Raw genomic sequence first — 20,865 nt, 5'->3', positions numbered from 1 at the left:
ATGCAAAAACATTTCATGTTATATACTACATTATATACATTAAAAAGATGACTAACCTAACAATGAAAAACAAGAAACCGTAAACATTTAGAAGAGAATGACCACTGGAAATGTTAGAGGGGGTGGAATTTGGCTCTGAGCTTCCCAGCAGCCAGAGCAAAAAGAGAGCATAGGAGGAATTGTAGTTTAGTGGCCTCATTCATATGAACAGTTTTCTTTCTTCACAGTTAAGCATTCCATTTCACTGGACACACTCAGGTAGGCTCCTTATGGGAATCACAAATAGAGAAATTGGGATGACTGAGCTGGGCTTCAAGAATCTTAGGTGCACAATTAACGTGAGGTTGCTTAACTTTCTTTTGCCTCTTGCATACACAGAGGGGCAGAGGCTGTGAGTGATTTGGGGCCTGTAAAATGCAAACGAACAGAAGTTTTTTGAATGACAATTCAAAAAGAAAGGGTGCATTATTTTTAGTCTGGGGATGGGGACTAGGAGAATTAAAGGGCATTTTATCTATTTTCTACATGGCAAGACCATCAGAAAGATGTACATGGTAGTCTTACCTACCTCACATCTCAAATTCGAGTTCTGAACTCCTACTTGCCTTTATAAAATGACCAAAGTGGCTGGGCATTTTTCATGCCTGCAATTCCAGCACTTTGGGGGGCCGAGGTAGGTGGATCACAAGGTCAGGAGATCGAGACCATCCTGGCTAACATGGTGAAACTTTGTCACTACTAAAAATGCAAAAAATTAGCCAGGTGTGGTGGCATGCACCTGTCGTCCTAGCTACTCAGGAGGCTAAGGCAGGAGAATCGCCTGAACCCGGGAGGTGGAGGTTGCAGTGAGCTGAGGTTGCGCCACTGCACTCCAGCCTGGGTACCAGAGTGAGACTCCATCTCAAAAGAAAAAAATAATAAAAAAATAAAATGACCAAAGCAGACAAGGACACATGGCTTGGTGTCTCCCATTTCTGCCCCGACAAACTGTGTGGCCAGGCAAGCAAAGCTGTCTCATCTCTGGACCTGCTTTCTTCTCAGTAAAGCAAAAGGCCTTTTTTTTTTTTTTTCTTTTTCAGCTCACAGTTAAAAATCTGAGATAAACAAAACCCTAGAGAAATAACCGAGTACAAGCTGACACTCAAAAGAGAAATATGTTATTTGTACACTTTTAGTTCTGAGAAGCTGCTTACAAGCAAGGGTCTTACGTCCCAACAGGTAAACCATCTAAAACCTCCCTAACAACTAAGTCTTGGCTCTGTCTTCTGGAGCCTGCAAGATTGATCCTATCTCCACAGGGGAGCCCGAGTAGCCAAGACACTGCTGTGTGATAGGAATGGCTAGCAGAGAGCTACACCACCCATATGGGGTCTCCATTGTGACCCAGGGTCTCTCCTGCACCTGGAACTTGCTCTGGACTACGTAACTGTCAATTCATTCATTACACGTTGGTGAATCAGATTTGAGTTCATTGAAGGGAGGAACCCATTTCCATCTTTTTATTCTGCTTGCCATGCTTAGCCTAGAACCTCCACAGATCCCAGTAAAGGTTTTTAACAATGAATTCTTGGAGACAAACTGTGCTCTATGTTAAAATAGAAGACTGTCTGCCAATGGGGCAAATACTACCAAAGCCCAATACAAGCGAGTTAAACAACTCTGTGACTGCTTTTACAGGGACTGATCTGAGGTCCCAGCTTAATTCCACTAAGGAGCCACAATATACAGAAGTGCTCTGCAAACTGTCAAGTGCCATTGCTACAATGCACAGAATAGTCACTAGTAGCATCTCTATTCTGCATAATCTTGGAAATTTCCCCAAACTCAGTTTCCTCCACCTTAAGTGGGAACAATGACTCAGGCCCCCCAACCAGGATTGTACAGGTGCAAAAAGGGCTATTTATGGAAACCAAATCCCCTCTGTAAGTTATGGATTATTTATGGTTGCTCCTTAAGGGACAAAGTATAGTGCCAGGAAGGAAAAGGTTGAGTTGCATCATTTAATTTTAAGCTATTTATTTTCATAAACATGAGGTATTTCAAAGTGCTATAAGATGCAGCACTAAATATATACATTTTGAAGAAATTAAACACAGAACTTTGCATTTACCCAGTTCTATGCACCAAACATCAACAAATACATTAACAGGAAGAAACAGGCTAGGAAAAAGGCATATATATATAGTAAATTTCTTTACAAAAGTTTCTTAGTTCAAAAAGTGATAAAGTAATATCTACTCAAAACTTTCACAACTCATTTTCATACGAAAATATAAGTATCAAATTTAGTTATGTATCAGCGTCATACTAAAGTATACAGGCAGTGTAAGAATTAGTACAGTACATAACAGAGATTAACAATATATTTGTATACAAAACATGCTCCTCAAACATTGAGGTATTATTACAGTACTTAGGTATGAACTTCCAGTCTAATACTGGCCGCAAAAGCCACCTCTCATTACCCAGGACGTATACAAAAGGCGGATGTGTCAATGGTATTTACAGAAATGTTCCCCAGGGGTATCAAATGGCAAACCCCTTATGTGGCATCTGCTGGAACTTAAGCACCATTTTAAAAAAGAAGGAATGACTTTCTGTTGTTTGGAAACTTGGAACACACAAGGTGACTTCAACAGCCCCAGAGGCTCCCAACCGTCACCAACTTTTACCACTGTCATGGAGGTGAGGTGGAGGAGGCTGCAGGGCCACCCACCATCCTGGGATGCAGGCTCTCCAAGGTCCCAGCAGAACCCCACACTGGTGGTCCTGCTCCCCACCCAGAGCCGAACTCGACAGGGGACCGATTTGAAAGTAAACCAACATTCTTAATGTCAACACAATGTTTGTTTAAAAAAAATCAAAATGTGCAAAGTGGCAGTGACTGTCCAGTTTTGAGAAGCGTCTAGCAAGTCCGAGCGTGTTCAATTTTCTTTAGCAACTGCTGCTGTCTTGCCTGCAATTTTTCCTTTTCCAGCAAAAGCTGGTGCTCCTCGGCCTGGAGGGAGTGGACGTACTCGGTGGCCTTTTTCAAAATGACCACCTTGGCGGCCTTCTCATTCTTTACCAGCTCCGGCACGTGGTCCCTGAGGGTGAGAAAGCTGGACCGAAGGTCGTTGCGGCGCTGGCGCTCCAGGATGTTGTGGTTCCTGCGACGCTCACTGTCCTCCGAGTCAGAGTTTCGCGGGCTCAAGCTCTTAGGCTTTGGGGGGATGACACTCTTGAGCGGACGTGGGGACACCTCACTCTTTATCTTCTTCTGGGGGGGTGCATCCTCACTCTCCACGTAGGGAGATGGGGCGGCGTAGTTGTGCTGCTGGTGGATGGGAAGGCATCGTTTGAGGATCAGCTCGCTGGACTGAGCCCTCCCGGGACCCAGGGCTGCGTTCTTGGGACGCACAGTGATGGTGAATGTGGTGACAGCCTTGGTGTTGGAGGAGGAACGCCGCTTCTCCACAGTGACCACGTCAATTTCCTCCTCTTCATCTTCCTCTTCATCATCTTCATCATCTGAGAACAAGATGCGAGTTACTCTCATGTGAGAACCATTTGAATGAAATTCATATATATTCATGTTATTATATATGTGTTATCTGTCTCTTCCGGCAGACCCTGGCACAGAGTGTGCTATTTTTACGAGTCCATCAGCATAGATGTGGACAGTTATGTATGTGTTAGATCTCTTTAAATTAAATATATCTGTAGGACGGACGTGGTGACTCACACCTGTAATCCCAGCACTTTGGGAGGCAGAGGCAGGAGGATCACCTGAGATGAGGAGATTGAGACCATCCTGGCTAACATGGTGAAACCCCGCCTCTACTAAAAATACAAAACTTTGCTGGGCGTGGTGGCATGCTCCTGTAATCCCAGCTAACTTGGGAGGCTGAGGCAGGAGAATCACTTGAACTCGGGGGGCAGGCGTTGCATTGAGCCCAGATCACACCACTGCACTCCAGCCTGGGCAACAAGAGCAAAACTCCGTATCAAAAAAACAAGAAAAACATACATACATACATATGCATGTATGTGTGTACATATAAGTATGTTTTCCTTCCCCATTCCCCAACTGTGCTTTCAGTCTCCATTCAAGACTTTAGCAGGTAGTAGAAATAAATATAAAGAACTTGGCCTTCAGGGTCAGACAGAATCCTGGCTCCACCGCAGACTAGTTGCATGACCCTGGTCAAGTTACCCAGCCTTTCTAAGCCTCTGTTTCCTCAGCTATTAAATTGGGATACCACTTTGACAGATAAAATGTAGACTTTGCATAGAGCTGCGCCTAGTAGACAGATGCTCAGTAAATGGTAGCTTTTATCATAATCACCAGTCTGCCCGGTGGACTTATTTACATTTCTAGCTCCACACTTAAAGAGTTGAGGCCTCTCATTTTAGGAGCCTCATTTAGCAATTTACACATGGTTGTGTTTGATTTTAAGTCCTTAAACAAACTAGAGGAACAATTTAATTAACTGAAGAAGAAAAACAACTTTTCATCCACAAACCTGAGTTTTATACAGTAAGCAGTTTTTCATTTAACAAAGATCAAGTCTTAACTACAAAGCCATAATCCACAGTTGGTATAAACCCCCAAATGGGAGCAGCTCTCCTCAAAGCCACCAATAACAACAGCAACAACAAAAACGTGTAGCATCATGTGTGCATTCTTCCCCCTCTCCCCTCATTGACTACCACGCTGGGGTAGAAAATTATTGTTTAAAATACAAGCATGAAAATCAAAACACATCTTCTGCTTGATCTGAAGGGGACCGGAAAGCTGAACAATTGTGGGATTTGTTCTAAAGCCGAAATGTGAGGCTGTTCCAGTCTGTAGGTCCCTTTAAGCCAATGTTTTGGTTTTCTGCCAAGAAGACAGCTGTTGGAAGGAAGTGCTTCCTCACGGAAAGCTGTCAAGGCGCAGACATTAAAGGGACAGAGCCTTTTCAAACTGGAGGCTTATCACCAAGTTTCCTTCCAGGAGCCTCAAAGATCTCTCCTCAGCCCAGAAGTAAATTTAGGATGGTTTCCACCTGCATTCTGAAAACACTGATTTTCAAAGTCCAAGGGGGGGGGGGGGTGGTCCCAGCTCCCTGCTCCAAGGACAAGGCAATGCCACTCTTTGGGTTGAGTTCTGTTCATCCAGACCCCCAGGGAAAGGCCTGGTTTTAATCCTTCCCTTCAGCTTAAGGCACAGACAAATGCACACAATACAACTAACCAGTGAGTCCTCCCAGGATGCGAGCATTCCTGGAGAGGCTGCTGAGTGCCTGCCCTCACCTTCAAGGGCACTGGGTTACAGATACAACTCACATCTCAAATTAGGCCTGGAATTCAGGATGGAAGACAAAACTGGAGCCAGTTTTCACTGCACATTGGAAAGAGGAGGCCCCTTAAGAATGTACACAACTGCTGCTGCACTTGCAGCCAGCTGCTGAATGGAGGGAGGGAGGGTGCCCCCCCAACCCCCAGCCTTTCAGATCCCGGGCCCGCCTGCTGGACTCGCATATCGCCGCCTGCTGGCCACGCACCAGGAGCAAATAGCCCACCACCCACCGAGGATGGGGGAAGGGTACCGACATTTGAAAAAGAAAAAAAAAAAAAAAAGAAAACCGGCTCTAGCCATCTGTGCAACCCTCCTATAAGTTCCTGCGCCTTAAAAAGGGCTTTGCACAGCCCTTTATCTTCTCGGGATGTCTTTCCCTCCCCTGACCTGGGCCGGAGAGTCCCTTTCACCCCTGCGCTAACAGGTTTCTGTCCAGGCAATGCACCCAGCAACCCCCTAAACCCTCACCCGGTTTAGCCACCAACTTTCTTCAATTTTATTCCTCAGGCTGCGCTACAACAGATGCGGGGGGGGGGAACGGGGTGAGGGCCCGTGATGGCCTAGAGGAGGGCTCCTCAGGAGAGGGTGGAAGGAACTTTAGTTAAAGGCGAGAATTGGAGAGCACCCTTTGCAGTGGCCTTCTCTCAGCCCCTTCTCTTTACCCCGAGGACAGACTTGGAGGAAACAGGACCTCTTTGCCCCCAGCACTGCCTCCAAAATGCTCCCCAAGCACTAACAAAGGGGACGCGACCCGGGGTCCAGTGTCCCAGGGAGGCAGCCGGACCCGAGTTCGTTCTTTACCTGAATCGCTCAGGGTGTCCTCTCCGGAGGTACTGAGGGCCTTGTGGTCGCCGCCGCTGGTTTGGCGGCCGCCTGGGCGCAGAGGGGCGACCCCTGCGGCCCCGGCTGGGGCGGAGACACCCACCCCCGAGGCGACCGCAGGGCCCGCCGCCGGGGCACTGGCCGGGGCTGCGGGCATGGGTGCTGGCTCGCGCTTGTTCACAGGAAAGGGGAAGACCACCGCAGGATCCACGCACTCGGCAGCCGGGTGGGCGAGCTCGGCGGGCAGGGCTGCCCCGGCGCGGCCGGCTCCCGCAGCCCCGCCGTGCCCGCGACTCGCAGGGCTGGCGGCGCCGGCTCCCGGGGACTGGGCGGTGGAACCGGCGGTCGGCGGCCCGCGGCCGTGCTGCAGCTTCTCGCTCACGGCGCGCTCCAGCTTCTCGCGGGCGGAGAAGCCGCTCCACATGCAGTCCTGGAGGATGACCGGGTTGGGGGTGAGGCCACCCAGTCCACCCAGGCCGAACGCGTCCTCCTCGGCCGGGCTGCCCCACAGCTCGTTCTCGAGCAGCATCTCCGTGACCCAGCTCGGGGGCTCGGAGCTGTGCTCCGCGAAGCCACGGCTGGGCGACAGCGGGGGCGTGGGCAGTAGCTCAAACTTCTTCCAGATGTCCTCCCCCGGGGGGGTCGAGTCGGGGCCGCCGAAGTAGAAGTCATCTTCGTCCGGGTAGAAGCAGGGCTGCAGCGAGTCAAACTCGAGGTCTGGGTTCTTGCAGATCATGCCCGGCATGGTGGACGCGGAGCAGCTCGGCATCGGCTCGCCTCCCGGCCGGCGACTGAACGCTTCTTTCCGCCCCGCTCGTTTTAATACCGGGGGTGCTTCCTTCCCGTGGGGGGCGCGGAAGGCGGGGGCCGGCGCCGACCTCCAACACTGCAACCGACAGACACACAGGAGAGGGTGGGCAAACGGAGCAGACTGAGGGGATAGGCAATGGGCACCCCCTCTAACCCGGTTCCCCAATCTTCCCTCCAAGCCCCCCACTCTGCCCACGGCTCCCGAAGGTGGAGGAAGTTGTGCCTCTCGCTCCCTCCCTCCTTTTGTGTACAAGCTGTCTACGACAGGGGGTGGGAGGGGGCATGCAGATGCAGGGGGTGGTGGCGTGGCTCCGCAACTTTGGAAACTGCCATTTCATTCACACGAGGCACTGCCTGGGGGAGGGGGTTGTTCCAGGCTGCAGAATTCTAGCTCTCACGAGCACGCAGACAACCCCACTCGCAGCGGTGTGGGGCCGGCTGCTCAGGAGAGCTGGGCTCTCCGACACAGCTACCGGGTATGGTATTTGGAGTACCTTCTACCCCCTTTGTAAAAATGCAGCCTCGGGAGTGCAAATGATAGCAGGGGATTTAGGAAACTTTGCAAATGAAAAAGCCTTTCTCTAGACGGAGACCAACAACAGACACCCATATCCACAAATCCTTCCCCTCCCCAAATTTGAGCAAACGCCCTCGGCATTCACCCGCTGCAGGGATACTCCTACCTATAGCTTATCTGGAACGTCTCTAAGCCCATTCCTGCTCTTCCAAACCCCCAACAACGTCCTCTTCCAGAGAGGGGGAGGTTGAGCCCCTGTTCTCGGGAATGGTGCAGGGGCGTCCGCGCGAGGAGGGTCACCGGGAGAGCCGCCTCTCCTCCGAGCTGGAGCAGCCGTGACCCAGATTACGACCGCCGTGGCCTCGCCCTAACCTCCCATCTTCTTCCTCCAGGGGCACCCTTTGGAGAAGAACCCCAGCCTAGGGTGGGGACGCACCGGCTCTCCGACAGCTCAAACACAGACAGATCTTCTAGAGCAGGGGGAATTTCTTTTCGCAGAAGCCATTACTCCCCCCGGTAAGGGCTGCAAAAGGATTAGGGCGGGTCTCCTCTAGCCAGGATGGCTTCGGGGCTGGAACTGGCTTTTCTGGGAAAACCCAGAGATGGTTTTGTTTCGGAAGCAGAAACAGTCCCCCGGGCATATTCGGGCGCCCGGTGCGCACGTCGCAATCCCGTCCAGGGCTTGCCTTGCCCCGGCGCTCGTGGCTCCCTGGGCGCCGGGGGGTTTGGAAGCCCTGCTCCTTACCTCCCGCTGACTGCAGGGGATCCGGAGGCGATTCTGCGCGGGTGTCTCCGGGTGGGCCGGGGGGCGGGGGTGTCCTCGGGTGGCTACAGTGTGTGCGCGCTTGCGCCTGGCTAGCGCTTGCTCGGCTCCAACACAGTTCCCAGGAGCCCCCCGCATCCACCCAGCGCGTCCAGACAGATGACTGTCACTGCCTGCGCTTTGAAGCTCGGGGGATATTATTAACTGAAAAATCTGACACACCCGGGGGGCGGGGAGAGAAGGGGGCTGTGGCGCAGACAAGGGGGAGGGAGAAAGGAGAGGAAAGCGGCTTTACCCCGCCCTCCTGATTTCCATAAAAATCAGGGGAGGCGCCAAGGCTTTCGCGCCAAAAGCCACTTGCTTTTCTTTGCAGAGAGAAGGCTGCAAAGCTGGGAAGCCCGGGGTGTGCCCCTCCCGCCCTTTTGGACCCCCGGGCTTGCACCGGCTGCACTCAGAACCAGCTGCGCGCCGAGCGGTGCAATGCAGCACCCACCCTGCGGGCCTGGCAATTGCTTGTCATTAAAAGAAAAAAAAAAAAAATTACGGAGGGCTCCGGGGGTGTGTGTTGGGGAGGGGAGACCGATGCTTCTAACCCAGCCCCCGCTTTGACTGCGTGTTGTGCAGCTGAGCGCGAGGCCGACGTTGAGCAAGGCCTTGCAGAGAGGTTGCTCCTGTGTAATTACGAAAGAAGGCTAGTCCGAAGGTGCAAAATAGCAGGGAGAGGACGCGCCCCCTTAGGAACAAGACCTCTGGATGTTTCTAGTTTCGAATTGAAAGGAGAGGGGCGCCCCCCTTGTTTGAAAATAAATAAATAAGTGCGAGCTACGAGGGTGGCGCCGCGGTGGTTTCTTCGGCCGAAGGCGACACCTCGCGGAGACTGAGCAGAAAGCGGAGCTGCCCGGCCTCGGCGCGGACCTGGAGGGCGGCCACTCCGCAAGTCTCCCGCCATCCCCGTGGGACTGTCCACGAGTCCTCACCGCTGCGGAGGGGAGGCGGCCTGGCTCTGCTTCCGAGGGGGAATGGGCGTACGTTCTCTGCAGCGGTCCTCAGGGCTCCCAAGTTAACCTTTTCAAAGCCACCATTCTCCCCAATTATGGGCAGGCGAATCTGATTTCCAGAGATGGAACTGCTGTCCACACCTCCTGAGACCCAGCCTCGGCTCAAAAAGCTTGATTCTGAATTGTTGAAGGGAAAAAGGAAAGCTGCTGTCACTACCTCGTTTCTTTGTGCCTCAGTTTCGTCAATTGTGAAATGGAGTTCGTAGTGCCTCTTACCTGAGAGTTATGAAAGCTCTCATAAGTCTTCAGCCCATAATAGTTGTGTCAGCTATTATTATTATGATGACCACGACATGATTTTCTTCCGGGAACAATAACACCTCTCTGTCCAGCAGCAGCATTGGCCCCCTCCCTTCCCTCCACCATCAAATCCTGGCTTTACTTCACGCTGGTCTAGCTTTCTTACAGGTGCATTTGTCTGCAGGGGATCAGACATTACTGCCCCTGCCCGCCAAACTCTCCCCCAAGAACAATTCTGGTCTCCTGGACAGCCCCCTTCACAACCAAATACACAGTGAGGTGGGATTTTGCCTTGAAAAACATCCCTTAGGCTTGTGTGGAGGGAGGGAAACCTGGCCCTGGGATTGGGGTGGGAGGGCTTCCCCACCTCCCCCTCACTTTTTTCTCCAAACTGGAAATGCCATTCTCCATTGCCCCCACCTCTTCAACTCACCATCGGATCTAGTTAAGGAGGAGGATGCTGAGGGTCAGGGGGCAACCCATAAAATGCTCACAGATTAGCATTTGTGAAGGCCTTTCCAGCCCTGACCCTGGATGCCTACAGAGCCACAGGGAGAAAGATTCCCAGAGTTCTAGGAAGAGGCCCATGAATGCGGATGAGCTGCCCTTCCAAGCACCTTTATTATTGTTATTTCCCTCACAAATGTAAAAGGCTTCACCTTTGCAAAAGCCTTTTACAGCCCCACTTCTGCTTCTCCCTAGCCCCCTAATCGACATCAAGCCCTCCTGCTGAATTCTCGCCTAGCATCCTGTCCTTTCCTGCCCAGCGCTCACCTCCATTTGTAATGATCTATGCCTGGGAGTATTTGTTCAGTGCTCATTTCGGTGACACTGTGGAAGACAGGCTCACTCTCCCTCGCTAACCTGTGATGACCTGGGTCAGTTTTGCTCCAGAGGGGATCCTCAGGGCACAGCAGCGTACCTGTATATAGTAAGTACTCATGGTATTGTTCAAGAGCAAGATCACTGAATGAGTCCTTTTAAGGCAGCCAGATCTTCCGTAGCGGGACTGTGAAAATAGGCCAGGATGGGTTCAGTTGCTCAGAGTCAAAGCCCTGCCTTTGTCCTTTCTCATCAGATGAATGACCATCAGTAGGTCATTCACCCTTTGTTGAGGGACAAGATGTAGCAGAAGAGAGGGACAGAGGGACAGGACACCTGGTTACTCTACATGCCTTTGAGCAAATCATTTATACTTTCTGAACCTCAATCTCTAATCTCCTGCTTTTAATTCAAGCCAGTAATTACTGACAAGTCTGAATCTGAAGGTTAACAGAATGATAAAATGCAACAAATATTTATCGGTTACCTTCATTTGTAAGTAGAAAGATAAAAGACTTTGTACATGGAGAAAACATGCTAATGCTGATTCTTAGTCTGCTTATAGAGAAGCCTGAAAATCTCTCTTAAAAATGTTGAAATACTTCAACTATGTGAATACACACAAAACAAGTCTTCATATGGCGTCAAAGCCAAGGTTTTGTTCAGTACTGCCGTAGTTTCAATGTGTCCCCCGACAAAAGCACATGCTGGAAATTTATTTATTTATTTATTTTTTTGAGACGGAATCTCGCTCTGTCGCCCAGGCTGGAGTGCAGTGGCCGGATCTCAGCTCACTGCAAGCTCCGCCTCTCAGGTTTACGCCATTCTCCTGCCTCAGCCTCCTGAGTAGCTGGGACTACAGGCACCCGCCACCTCGCCTGGCTAGTTTTTTGTATTTTTTAGTAGAGACGGGGTTTCACCATGTTAGCCAGGGTGGTCTCGATCTCCTGACCTCGTGATCTGCCCATCTCGGCCTCCCAAAGTGCTGGGATTACAGGCTTGCGCCACCGAGCCTGGCCCATGTTGGAAATTTAAACCCCAGTGCAACACTGTTGGAAGGGAGGTCCCCAAATACCAGTGGGATCTAGACCCCAGCCAGTGTCCAGGCTCTTGACATTGTCAAGAGAATGAATTCGAAGACCAGTTGGAAAATAGTGAAAGTACAATTTATTGCAAAGGGAAAAGTAAACACTCAAGAAAAGGGAATGCAGGTGTACTCGAGAGACTCACATGAAAGGGGGTTGGGCATGCTACCTTTATGAGTTTCTTTAACCAAGAGGTGGAATATTCATGATCATTCCTAGAAAAAGGTGGAGATTTCTCAGAACTGTGACACTACCTATTTTTACAGCAAATGTGGGTCTTCTCGAAACTCTCACGATGCTGGTGGGGTGTGTGATTTAGTATGTTAATGAGTGTATAATGAGGTCCTAGGAGAAACCTAGGTCAAATCCAGTGCCTTGCTGAGTTCAGTGGGTCTTAGCCAGCTTGGTCCACACTCTATTCTTCAGGGTCTTGTCAGCCCATGGCCTCTGCAGCTATTTCAACAGTTTCCCTTTGCTAGTCATGTGAACTTGCTGCCTGAAATGTTCTATTATTCTGCAGCCACCTTGTATTATTCCTGTCTCAGGACCTAATGGGAGGTGTTTAGGTCATGAGGGTTCCACTCTTGTGAATGGATTAATGCTAATTATAAAAGGGCTTGAGGCTGGGAGTTTGATCTCTTACTCTCTCTTCCTTTTTCCTGCCAGGGGATGGTATACCATGAAGGCCCTCAGCGATTGCTGGCACCTTGATTTTGGACTTCTCAGCCTCCAGAAACATGAGAAATACATTTCCTTTCTTTATAAATTACCCAGTCTGTGCTATTATTTTATAGCAACACAAAATGGACTGAGACAAGTACCCATCTACTACTGTGTCTGAGCCCCTGGGGAGGTTTGAAACAGAGGTAAGTTAAGGTGCAGCCTCAAGGAGCTCACTGTGGAACAGGGAGGGAGACTCACATCTGAAATGGATGGCTCAATCTAATGACCAACTGCTAGGATAGAGTTATATACAGGGTTCGGTTTATAATTAAGTCAGGCAATTTTTGAGGGAGGAGAATATTTTAGTTTACATATCTCCTCTTTACTAAGACACACACACAAAGAAACAACACACACATACACACGTTGAGAAGGGCCCAAACCATGACCAGCTAGGAGAGCAACAGCCTCTAAATGGTTTTTCCAGATTGTGAATTAAAGATCTGCTGGGTTGGCCAGGCATGGTGGCTCATGCCTGTAATCCTGGCACTTCAAGAGTCTGAGGAGGGCAGATGGCTTGAGCCCAGGAATTTGAGACTAGCCTAGGCAACATGGTGAAACCCCGTCTCTACAAAAAATATAAAAATTAGCTGGGCGTGGTGGGTGCATGCCTGTGGTCCCAGCTACTTGGGAGGCTGAGGCAGAAAGATCACCTGAGCCCAGGGAGATCAAGGCTGCAGTGTGCCATCATCACGCCACTGCATTCCAGCCTGGATGACAGAGTGAGACCTTGTCTCAAAAGAAAGAAAAATAAAGGAAAAAGATCTACTGGGTCTATCTTCAGGGACAACAGCACAGGTTTTCCTGGGATCATCACGCCTTCTCCCTCAAAATGTGTACATTTTTACTGATTAAATAATTTTAAAATCCTTGGGATTGATTTACTTCATTTGGAAAACAGTAAAGCTAGCTCTCTGCTTAACCCAAATGCAAAAAAAAAAAAAAAATAGGCGGGGGAAGGGTGGGGGTGCTGGATGTAAGAATTTTACTACAATAAAAAGATGACAACAGTAATAGAAAATACTTGCCATATATTGAGTCAAAGATTATATCTCACGTATACAAAGAGTTCCCACAAATTGAATAGAAAAAAACAGGCAGACAGAAATATGACTCTAGGATATGAGTAGGTAATTTACTGAATAAGAAATGCAAATTGTCAATAAACATATGAAAAGATGCTCAACTTCACCGGTAGTCAGGAGAATGCAAATTAAATCTCAATGAGATTACCGTTTTGGGGTCTAGCAGATTGGCCCAAAGTACTGGCCAGCCTGGGGAGTGGGGGCAGGGGCCTCACATACACTGTTGATGTGCCTGCCCTAAGAGGAAAAGCAGTTCCACTCTTCAGGATCCATCCTATGAGAAATAATAAGACAAACACACAAAAGCATATAAATAAGAATGTGTGTGGCTGCATCATTCTCAATAACAAAAATACTACAAGCAATCTCAATATCCGTAACAAAAACAAATTAAACAGGAGAATGGTATGTAACATATCCATGCAGTGGAATTACATACACCCACAAGAAATAATGTGCTAGATCTGTAGTTACAGACTTGGGAAATGTTCGTGAACGTGAAGGAAAATAAGCAAGGTATAGGTCAATCTGTTTGGCATTTTGGATATATATGTACTTACATGTACTTAGATATATCTGCATCAACCCAGTAACAAATTGAGAAGAATGTGCACCAAGTTGTTAACAGTGGTTTACTTTGAAGAAGAGAATCAGTCAAGTGGAGGGAGAAACTTTGGACTTGATATAACATACAGTTATTTATTTATTTATTTATTTATTTATTTATTTATTTAGACAGTTTCATCCAGGCTGGACTGCAGTGGTGTGATCTTGGCTCACTGCAACCTCTGCCTCCCAGGTTCAAGTGATTCTTGTGCCTCAGCCTCCCTAGTAGCTGAGATTATAGGCACTCGCCACTATGCCTGCTTAATTTTTTTTTTTTTGAGATGGAGTCTCACTTTATTGCTCAGGCTGGAGTGCAATGGCACAGTCTTGGCTCACTCAGCCTCTGCCTCCCTGGTTGAAGTGATTCTCCTGCCTCAGCATCCCTGGTAGCTGGGATTACAGGCACATGCCACAACACCAGGTTAATTTTTGTATTTTAGTAGAGACAGGGTTTCACCTTGGTGGCCAGGCTGATTTCAAACCCCGACCTCAAGTGATCCGCCCACCTCAGCTTCCCAAATTGCTAGGATTACAGGCGTGAGCCACCACGCCTGGTCTATACCTTTTTTTTTTTTTTTTTTTAAGCAGTGGGGTTATGAGCAAATTTAATTTCTTTGTTTTTATTTTTCAAAAATAATTTTGTTACTCTTCAGTAAAGTTAATCATTTCAAGTGACGTAAGGGACCCTTTTGTGAAGCCTAAAGTCACTCCCAAATTTCTCCTTTGTTTCCCAGGACGGTTGGCATTTTTCCCACCAAACTACTATTGAACTGAGTCAGCTGAGAGTGGGTTCAAAGAGACCAAGATGGACCAAAACGGGCACTGCTTTAATTAAGATTAGAATCAAGCCCATCAAAGCCATTCAACGTATATGATGTTGGATGTGCCCAAGGCAAAATGCATAGTTTTTTGACATCTGAGGCTGGAGGAGAGTTTGAGACCCACCATTGAGAGAGTTGGAGGTGGGAAGTTTTATTTGTAATGGCATAATGAGATTTAAAACAAAAATTATCTTCATTTAATGCCAGTAATTTGATTCCTGACTTAGCAAATGGAAGTGTCCAGCACACCCTGGACTGCCCTCAGAGACTAATTTTGCATCCTTGGAGGCAGCTCAAAGACCCCTTCCACTGTGAAGACTTCCCTCCAGCTTCATGCATTACATAGACTTGAGAGCGGACTAATGGAGTGAGTCAAAATGCACTGCAAACCATGAAGAGCTGCGGGAAATGGACAGTGGTATTGCCGCTGTGGAGTTGGAATTCTCATTTCCCTTAGTTTCCTTATGCTAAAAGTCAAAATGAGAAAGATGTCCCTGGAGGCAGCTGCTCAGGGCCAGGCTCCACGGGTATGGGGTTTCAGGGGAAATAGGTTTCCCCTTGTGGACCTCAAACTTGAATTTGTCAGTTCAATGGAATGGCTCACAATTGGGGGATCCTTATCTTAGTAGGAACCTGTAAGGGCTACAAGGAACTCTGATGCCAGATCTGGCCTTTGAGTCCCTTTGGCGCTGCCCCTTGGAACATGCAGGCTCTCTATGAAGGAAAGGGATCTCCTTTTCCTGGGATTATTTTCCAGGCACAATGACGTGCTTTGGCTGTATCCAGATCACCTTGCTCTGTGCTGCAGTTTTCGGATCTTCTCCTCAGGTGATTAGTTAGTAGATGGCTGATCTCATGCACTGATTCTTGCTAATTTCATTTTCCTATAATGCTGGATACACTCCTGCAGCCCCACGGACGGCCCTGGCCACCTCAATATCTGAGTGGAATTGCTAGAATCTGCCTGCTGGCCCTTTCAGTTTCCTTGGACTCAGATAACAATCACTGGTAAATATCAGTGATTCTATCTGCTCATTCCCAGAAGCTGCTACTTCTGGCCTAGAAAGTCTTTTCCTTTCATTTCTGCTTATTCAAATTATTTCCTCAAAGTTCAGCTGGAGACTGTCCTGGAAGGAATCTCGTCCTCCCTTCCCCCAACCCTACTCGTTCTCTGCCCCAAATCTCCATTAATCTTATATTGCCTGCCGCCAACAAGGGGGTTCTTTTTTCTTTTTTAAATTCTTGTCTCCCAGGCTGGAGTGCAGTGGCACAATCTCTGCTCACTGCAACCTCTGTCTCCCAGGTTCAAGTGATTCTTGTGCCTCAGCCGCCTGAGTAGCTGGGATTACAGGTGTGTGCCACCACGCACGGCTAATTTTTGTATTTTTGGTAAAGACGGGCTTTCTCCATGTTGGACAGGCTTGTCTCGAACTCCTGACCTCAGGTGACCTCCCGCTTCAGTGTCTCAAAAGAGCTGGGATTACAGGCGTGAGCCAGCGTGCCTGGCCACAGGGATTCTTTATCCGATTCATGTGTGTGTGTGTGACTTCCCTAACAGGATGAGGAGTTCCTGAGTGCAGGACCCTTTCCCATGTTGCCTTTCCATCTTCTACATCATCTGCTGCAGCAAATGCTGGAAAGAACAGCTCTGACACCAGACACGCCAGCGAGTTCTGCTATGTTGGATAGTCCAACTTTTCTGGGCCTTCATTTCTTCTTTCTTTCTTCTCCTTCTTTCTTTCCTTCCCGCCCGCCCTCCCTCCCTCCCTTCCTTCCTTCCTTCCTTTCGACAGAATCTCACTCTGTTGCCCAGGCCAGAGTGCAGTGGCACCATCTTGGCTCACTGCAACCCCCGCCTACCAGGTTCAAGTAATTCTTGTGCCTTAGCCTCCTGAGTAGCTAGGAGTACAGGCTCGAGCCACCACGCCCGGATCTTTTTTTTTTTTTTTTGTATTTTTAGTAGAAAAGGGGCTTCACCATGTTGGCTGGGCTGATCTGAAACTCCTGGCCTCAAGTGATCCACCCACCTCGGCCTTCCAAAGTACTGAGATGACAGGCATGAGCCACTACACCGGGCCGTTTTTTCATCTTTCTTTTAGTATCATGTGAGGATTACATGAAGTAGCCATCTGTAAAGTGTCTGCTTTATAATGGATGTTCAGTAAAGGTTAGTTCCCTCCCTTCCTTCTAGTCCCAGCCCTCTTGCAGGGGCTCCATGTACCCCACAGCAATAAGCCACAGCACGTGGGTCCTGGGGGAGCCTGCAGAAAATGGCTCTTTGTTTTAATGGGGCTGGTGAATCATTCTTTCTTCAACTGGAAATCTCTCTGGGCCACGCCCCTTTACTCTTCTTGGCTTGTCCGTAAACAAGTAACTTTAGGCTTGAAAGAAGGTACTGGTAGTCCTAGTAAGAACACAGGGTCACCTGGAGAGAGGACTGGAGTTCTTCAGGCTTAGAATTGTGTCTTACTTCTTGAGGAATTTTAGATTGGTCCATTAACTTCTCCTGGTCCATAAAATCGGAATAATGAGCCCTATCCCTGCTTTTATTCCATAAGGAAAAGATATCTGTAGAACAGTGGGCTTAGATTTAGAAGTGAAGTTTGATGACCTGGTTCTATTATTTCTATATGATCTTAGGCACGTCCATTTCCATCAGCCTCAGTTTTCTTACCTACAAATAGGGATAATAATATTCTTTTAATTGCAACGGAGAAGACAGGAAATCTACAATCAAAATGGGGCCATGTATGTTACTTTGCTGTATGTTATGAGCTCTAAGAAATTGTAGAGGAAAAGGACTTTATTCTGTGGGGTAGGGGCTTGAAAAATGGTAAAACCTCTACACATGAAAAATGTGGGATCCTGTATGGAGTTCCTAAAACAGGGCTGTTTGGGATGGACACTTTTGAATCCTCTTACAATGCTTATAATGGTCATATTTCCTGGTAAGTGGTATCAAATCCAAAAACCTGTCAAAGGGACAGATGGCATTCTTAGCACAAAAGAGGAAACCAATTAGAAGTTAAAACACAGAAAAATGTGAACTTGTAAATGCTAACAAATTGTTTCAATGTGGAGGACTGTGCTGTTTTTCCTGACACTGGCCAAGGAAGGTCTCTTTCTGGTCCAGCTATGCTCACAGGGCACTGACTATTGGAGTCTGAAAGAAACCTTATGGACTCTCTCTCCTCACTGCCTTGATTTCAAGCTTGCATACCTAGCTCGAGTTGTTGGGCAGATGCTGCTGATTGCACCATGTCACTTTTACGTGACAGACTGTGTCTTTGCAGCTCAGAAATGAGCTCTGAACAGTAGGCTTTAGGAAGCAATTTCTAAATACAAGCATTCATTTAGTCCATCAACAAACACTTGTATATGAATATATATAGCTATAACTTCTGCTTGCAAGACACTTATAAGCCACACAGAAAAATCCAATGAAACTTGTTGTGTGCTACAATTAAGGATGGTCCAGAGGAAAGAGACTCTACCCCTCGCTGGGGGAGTGGAACATGGTTTCACAGACTGGGAGGGACATTTGAGCTATAGGATGAGAAACTGTTTGCCCAGGACACAAGGGTGGATGGGATTGTATTAGTCAGGATGGGTGAGAGTATGCTGTAGTAACAAACAAACCTCAAATCACAGCAGCTTAATGCAACAAAGCCTTACTTTTTGCTCTTGTTACACATTATAGCCTTCTTGTTAAATGAGCAGCCCCTCCTGAAAGAGGGAAAACAGCCAGAAGGAACAAACCAAATCAAGCATGCAGCTGTTACATTCTATGCTAAAACCGCCCAATGGATCAAGGTGGCCCAGCTGGATAGAATAGTTTGTTTGGAGGGAAAAGACCAAGAGCATATTTTAATTTAAAAAAAATTTTTTTTTTTTTTTTGAGACAGAGTCTGGCTCTGTCGCCCAGGCTGGAGTGCAGTGGCACGGTCTCGGCTCACTGCAAGCTCTGCCTCCCGGGTTCCCACCATTCTCCTGCCTCAGCCTCCCAGGTAGCTGGGACTACAGGCGCCCCCCACCACACCCGGCCAATTTTTTGTATTTTTAGTAGAGATGGGGTTTCACTGTGTTAGCGAGGATGGTCTTGATCTCCTGACCTCGTGATCTGCCCACCTCAGCCTCCCAAAGTGCTGGGATTACAGGCATGAGCCACCGCGTCTGGCCTTGGATTTTTATTATAATTATGATTTACAGCAAACTGTTGAAGATATTCTTTTTTAATTTTTTTCTGAGGTGGAGTCTTTCTCTGTCACCCAAACTGGAGTGCAGTGGCATAATCTTGGCTCACAGCAACCTCCATCTCCCCTGTTCAAGCAATTCTTGTGCCTCAGCCCCCTGAGTAGCTGGGATTACAGGCATGTGTCACCACACCTAGCTAATTTTTTTTTTTGTTTGTTTGTATTTTTAGTAAAGATGGCATTTCACTAGCCTGGCCAGGCTAGTCTTGAGCTCCTGACCTCAAATGATCCTCCGGTCTTGGCCTTCCAAAGTGCTGGGATTACAGGTATGAGCCACTGCTCCCAGCCTGTTGAAGATATTCTAATTAACCCTAAGTTAGTCCTGCAAGTTGTTTCATGAAAAAAGTTTTCTATATTAAAATACATATAGGTTTAAATAAAAAATGAGGAAGAGAAGTCTTGAAGAGAATGGGTCTGTAGCTACATCTGATTGGAATGAAGTCATTCAAGGACAGAAGCCTAGACTTCACTTCAGAATGCTTCCTCTGAACTGGCTGCCGTGGTGTCACCTGTGCCCCCAAGCACAATCTCCTCAAGGGCAATGGCAGTCATTACTAGACCTTTTTATTTTTCATGATGCATAGTTGTACCTGGCACAAAGGAAGTGCTCAAAAAATATTTTGTGGAATGAATGGACGGATTTCTCTCTGTTCTCTCAAAATGAGACTTATGTCTCTGTGTACATAAGGAGAATGTCAGGGCCGGGTGCAGTGGCTCATGCCTGTAATCCTAGCACTTTGGGAGGCTGATGCAGGTGGATCACTTGAGGTCAGGAGTTCGAGACCAGCCTAACAAATGTGGTGAAACCTCATTTCTGCTAAAAATACAAAAACTAGCGGGGCTTGGTGGTTGGTGCCTGTAATCTCAGCTACTATTATAAATAAATAAATAAATATATTATATATATGTATATGTATTATATGTATGTATAGATGTATATGCATAATATATATATATATATATAAAGAGAAGATCAGGACCAGCAATCTGTAGAAAACTGAAGCAGCAGACTTGTAGTTTTCAAACTTGCTTGCAGCTACAAAACTTTTTATTTAAAAAATGCTAACTAAATATCTTTTACATTAAGCTTGATTTTTTATTTAAAAAAAATTTTTTTTGAGATGGAGTCTTGCTCTATTGCCCAGGCTAGAGTGCAAATGGCACCATCTCAGCTCACTGCAACCTCCACCTCCTGGGTTCAAGTGATTCTCCTGCCTCAGCCTCCTGAGTAGGTGGGACTACAAGCACCTGCCACCATACCCGGCTAATTTTGTATTTTTAGTAGAGATGGGGTTTCGCCATGTTGTCCAGGCTGATCTCGAACTCCTAACCTCAAGTGATCCATCTGCCTCGGCCTCCCAAAGTGCTGGGATTACAGACATGAGCCACTGCTCCCAGCCCCTCTGGGGATCTTGAAGGGTTTCAAAGCCAGACTGAAAGCCACACATTCAGATCAATCAAATCACACAAACAATAAAACTCCAGTACTTTCTCATGAAACCAGGAGAATGTTCTGGCTTTCGTCTCTTCCACCTATGGAAATCAGCAGTTGTCTCTGTTCTCCTTTGGGGATTGGAGTGTTCAGTTTCTCGATGAAGGAATGAAATGTTCACAAGAGCAAGAACACGCGGCTCTCCTGAGAAGAGGGCTGGAAGAAGCCTCTAGCTCCAGTATCCTCAAAAGGGCGCCTCTGCAGGTCCAGGGTCTGGGGTTCCTCCAGAGGCACAGATGAGCTAAGTGGGGCTCCTAGGGCCTCGGAAAGGTGAGAGCCCTGGCCTGAGTCACCTTTTCTGCAGAATCTGCTTCAGGTTCCTCCATCTGAGACTCATTTCTTACCATCCATGCTACTGGCGGGGCTGGGGAGAATGGAGAGGATGTCCTGTTGGTCAGCGTCTCCCTTCTGACTGACTGAAGACTCCTGACCCACTGTAGTGCCA

General features: G+C 47.9%; 1 protein-coding gene and 1 long non-coding RNA gene across 4 annotated transcripts; one reads left to right on the top strand and one right to left on the bottom strand.

Annotated features, from left to right (window-relative positions):
• Nucleotides 1-1,999: 1,999 nt before the first annotated feature.
• Nucleotides 2,000-8,410, bottom strand: MYCN (MYCN proto-oncogene, bHLH transcription factor). 2 transcript variants are annotated; one of them, XM_023198540.3, is made up of 3 exons: nt 7,909-8,410; nt 6,125-7,031; nt 2,000-3,510 (listed from the first exon to the last, which is right to left on the bottom strand). In XM_023198540.3, the coding sequence occupies exons 2-3, from the start codon at nt 6,912-6,914 to the stop codon at nt 2,906-2,908; spliced, it is 1,395 nt and encodes a 464-aa protein (XP_023054308.1). In that variant the 5' UTR covers nt 6,915-7,031; nt 7,909-8,410; the 3' UTR covers nt 2,000-2,905. The 2 variants fall into 2 exon arrangements, with proteins under 2 accessions (XP_023054308.1, XP_023054303.2); XM_023198535.3 differs by having other exon boundaries at nt 8,218-8,407.
• Nucleotides 6,546-13,032, top strand: LOC111532154. 2 transcript variants are annotated; one of them, XR_003309527.2, is made up of 4 exons: nt 7,286-7,436; nt 7,865-7,988; nt 10,236-10,464; nt 12,107-13,032. It is a non-coding gene; the product is annotated as an uncharacterized LOC111532154 (long non-coding RNA). The 2 variants fall into 2 exon arrangements; XR_004228501.1 differs by lacking the exons at nt 7,286-7,436; nt 10,236-10,464; nt 12,107-13,032 and adding exons at nt 6,546-6,827; nt 8,609-9,061.
• The last annotated feature ends 7,833 nt before the right edge of the window (nt 13,033-20,865 follow it).

This window comes from Piliocolobus tephrosceles, chromosome 15 (assembly GCF_002776525.5).
Source record: "Piliocolobus tephrosceles isolate RC106 chromosome 15, ASM277652v3, whole genome shotgun sequence".
Taxonomy (NCBI): domain Eukaryota; kingdom Metazoa; phylum Chordata; class Mammalia; order Primates; family Cercopithecidae; genus Piliocolobus; species Piliocolobus tephrosceles.
This window is presented reverse-complemented; position numbering and strand designations above follow the sequence as displayed.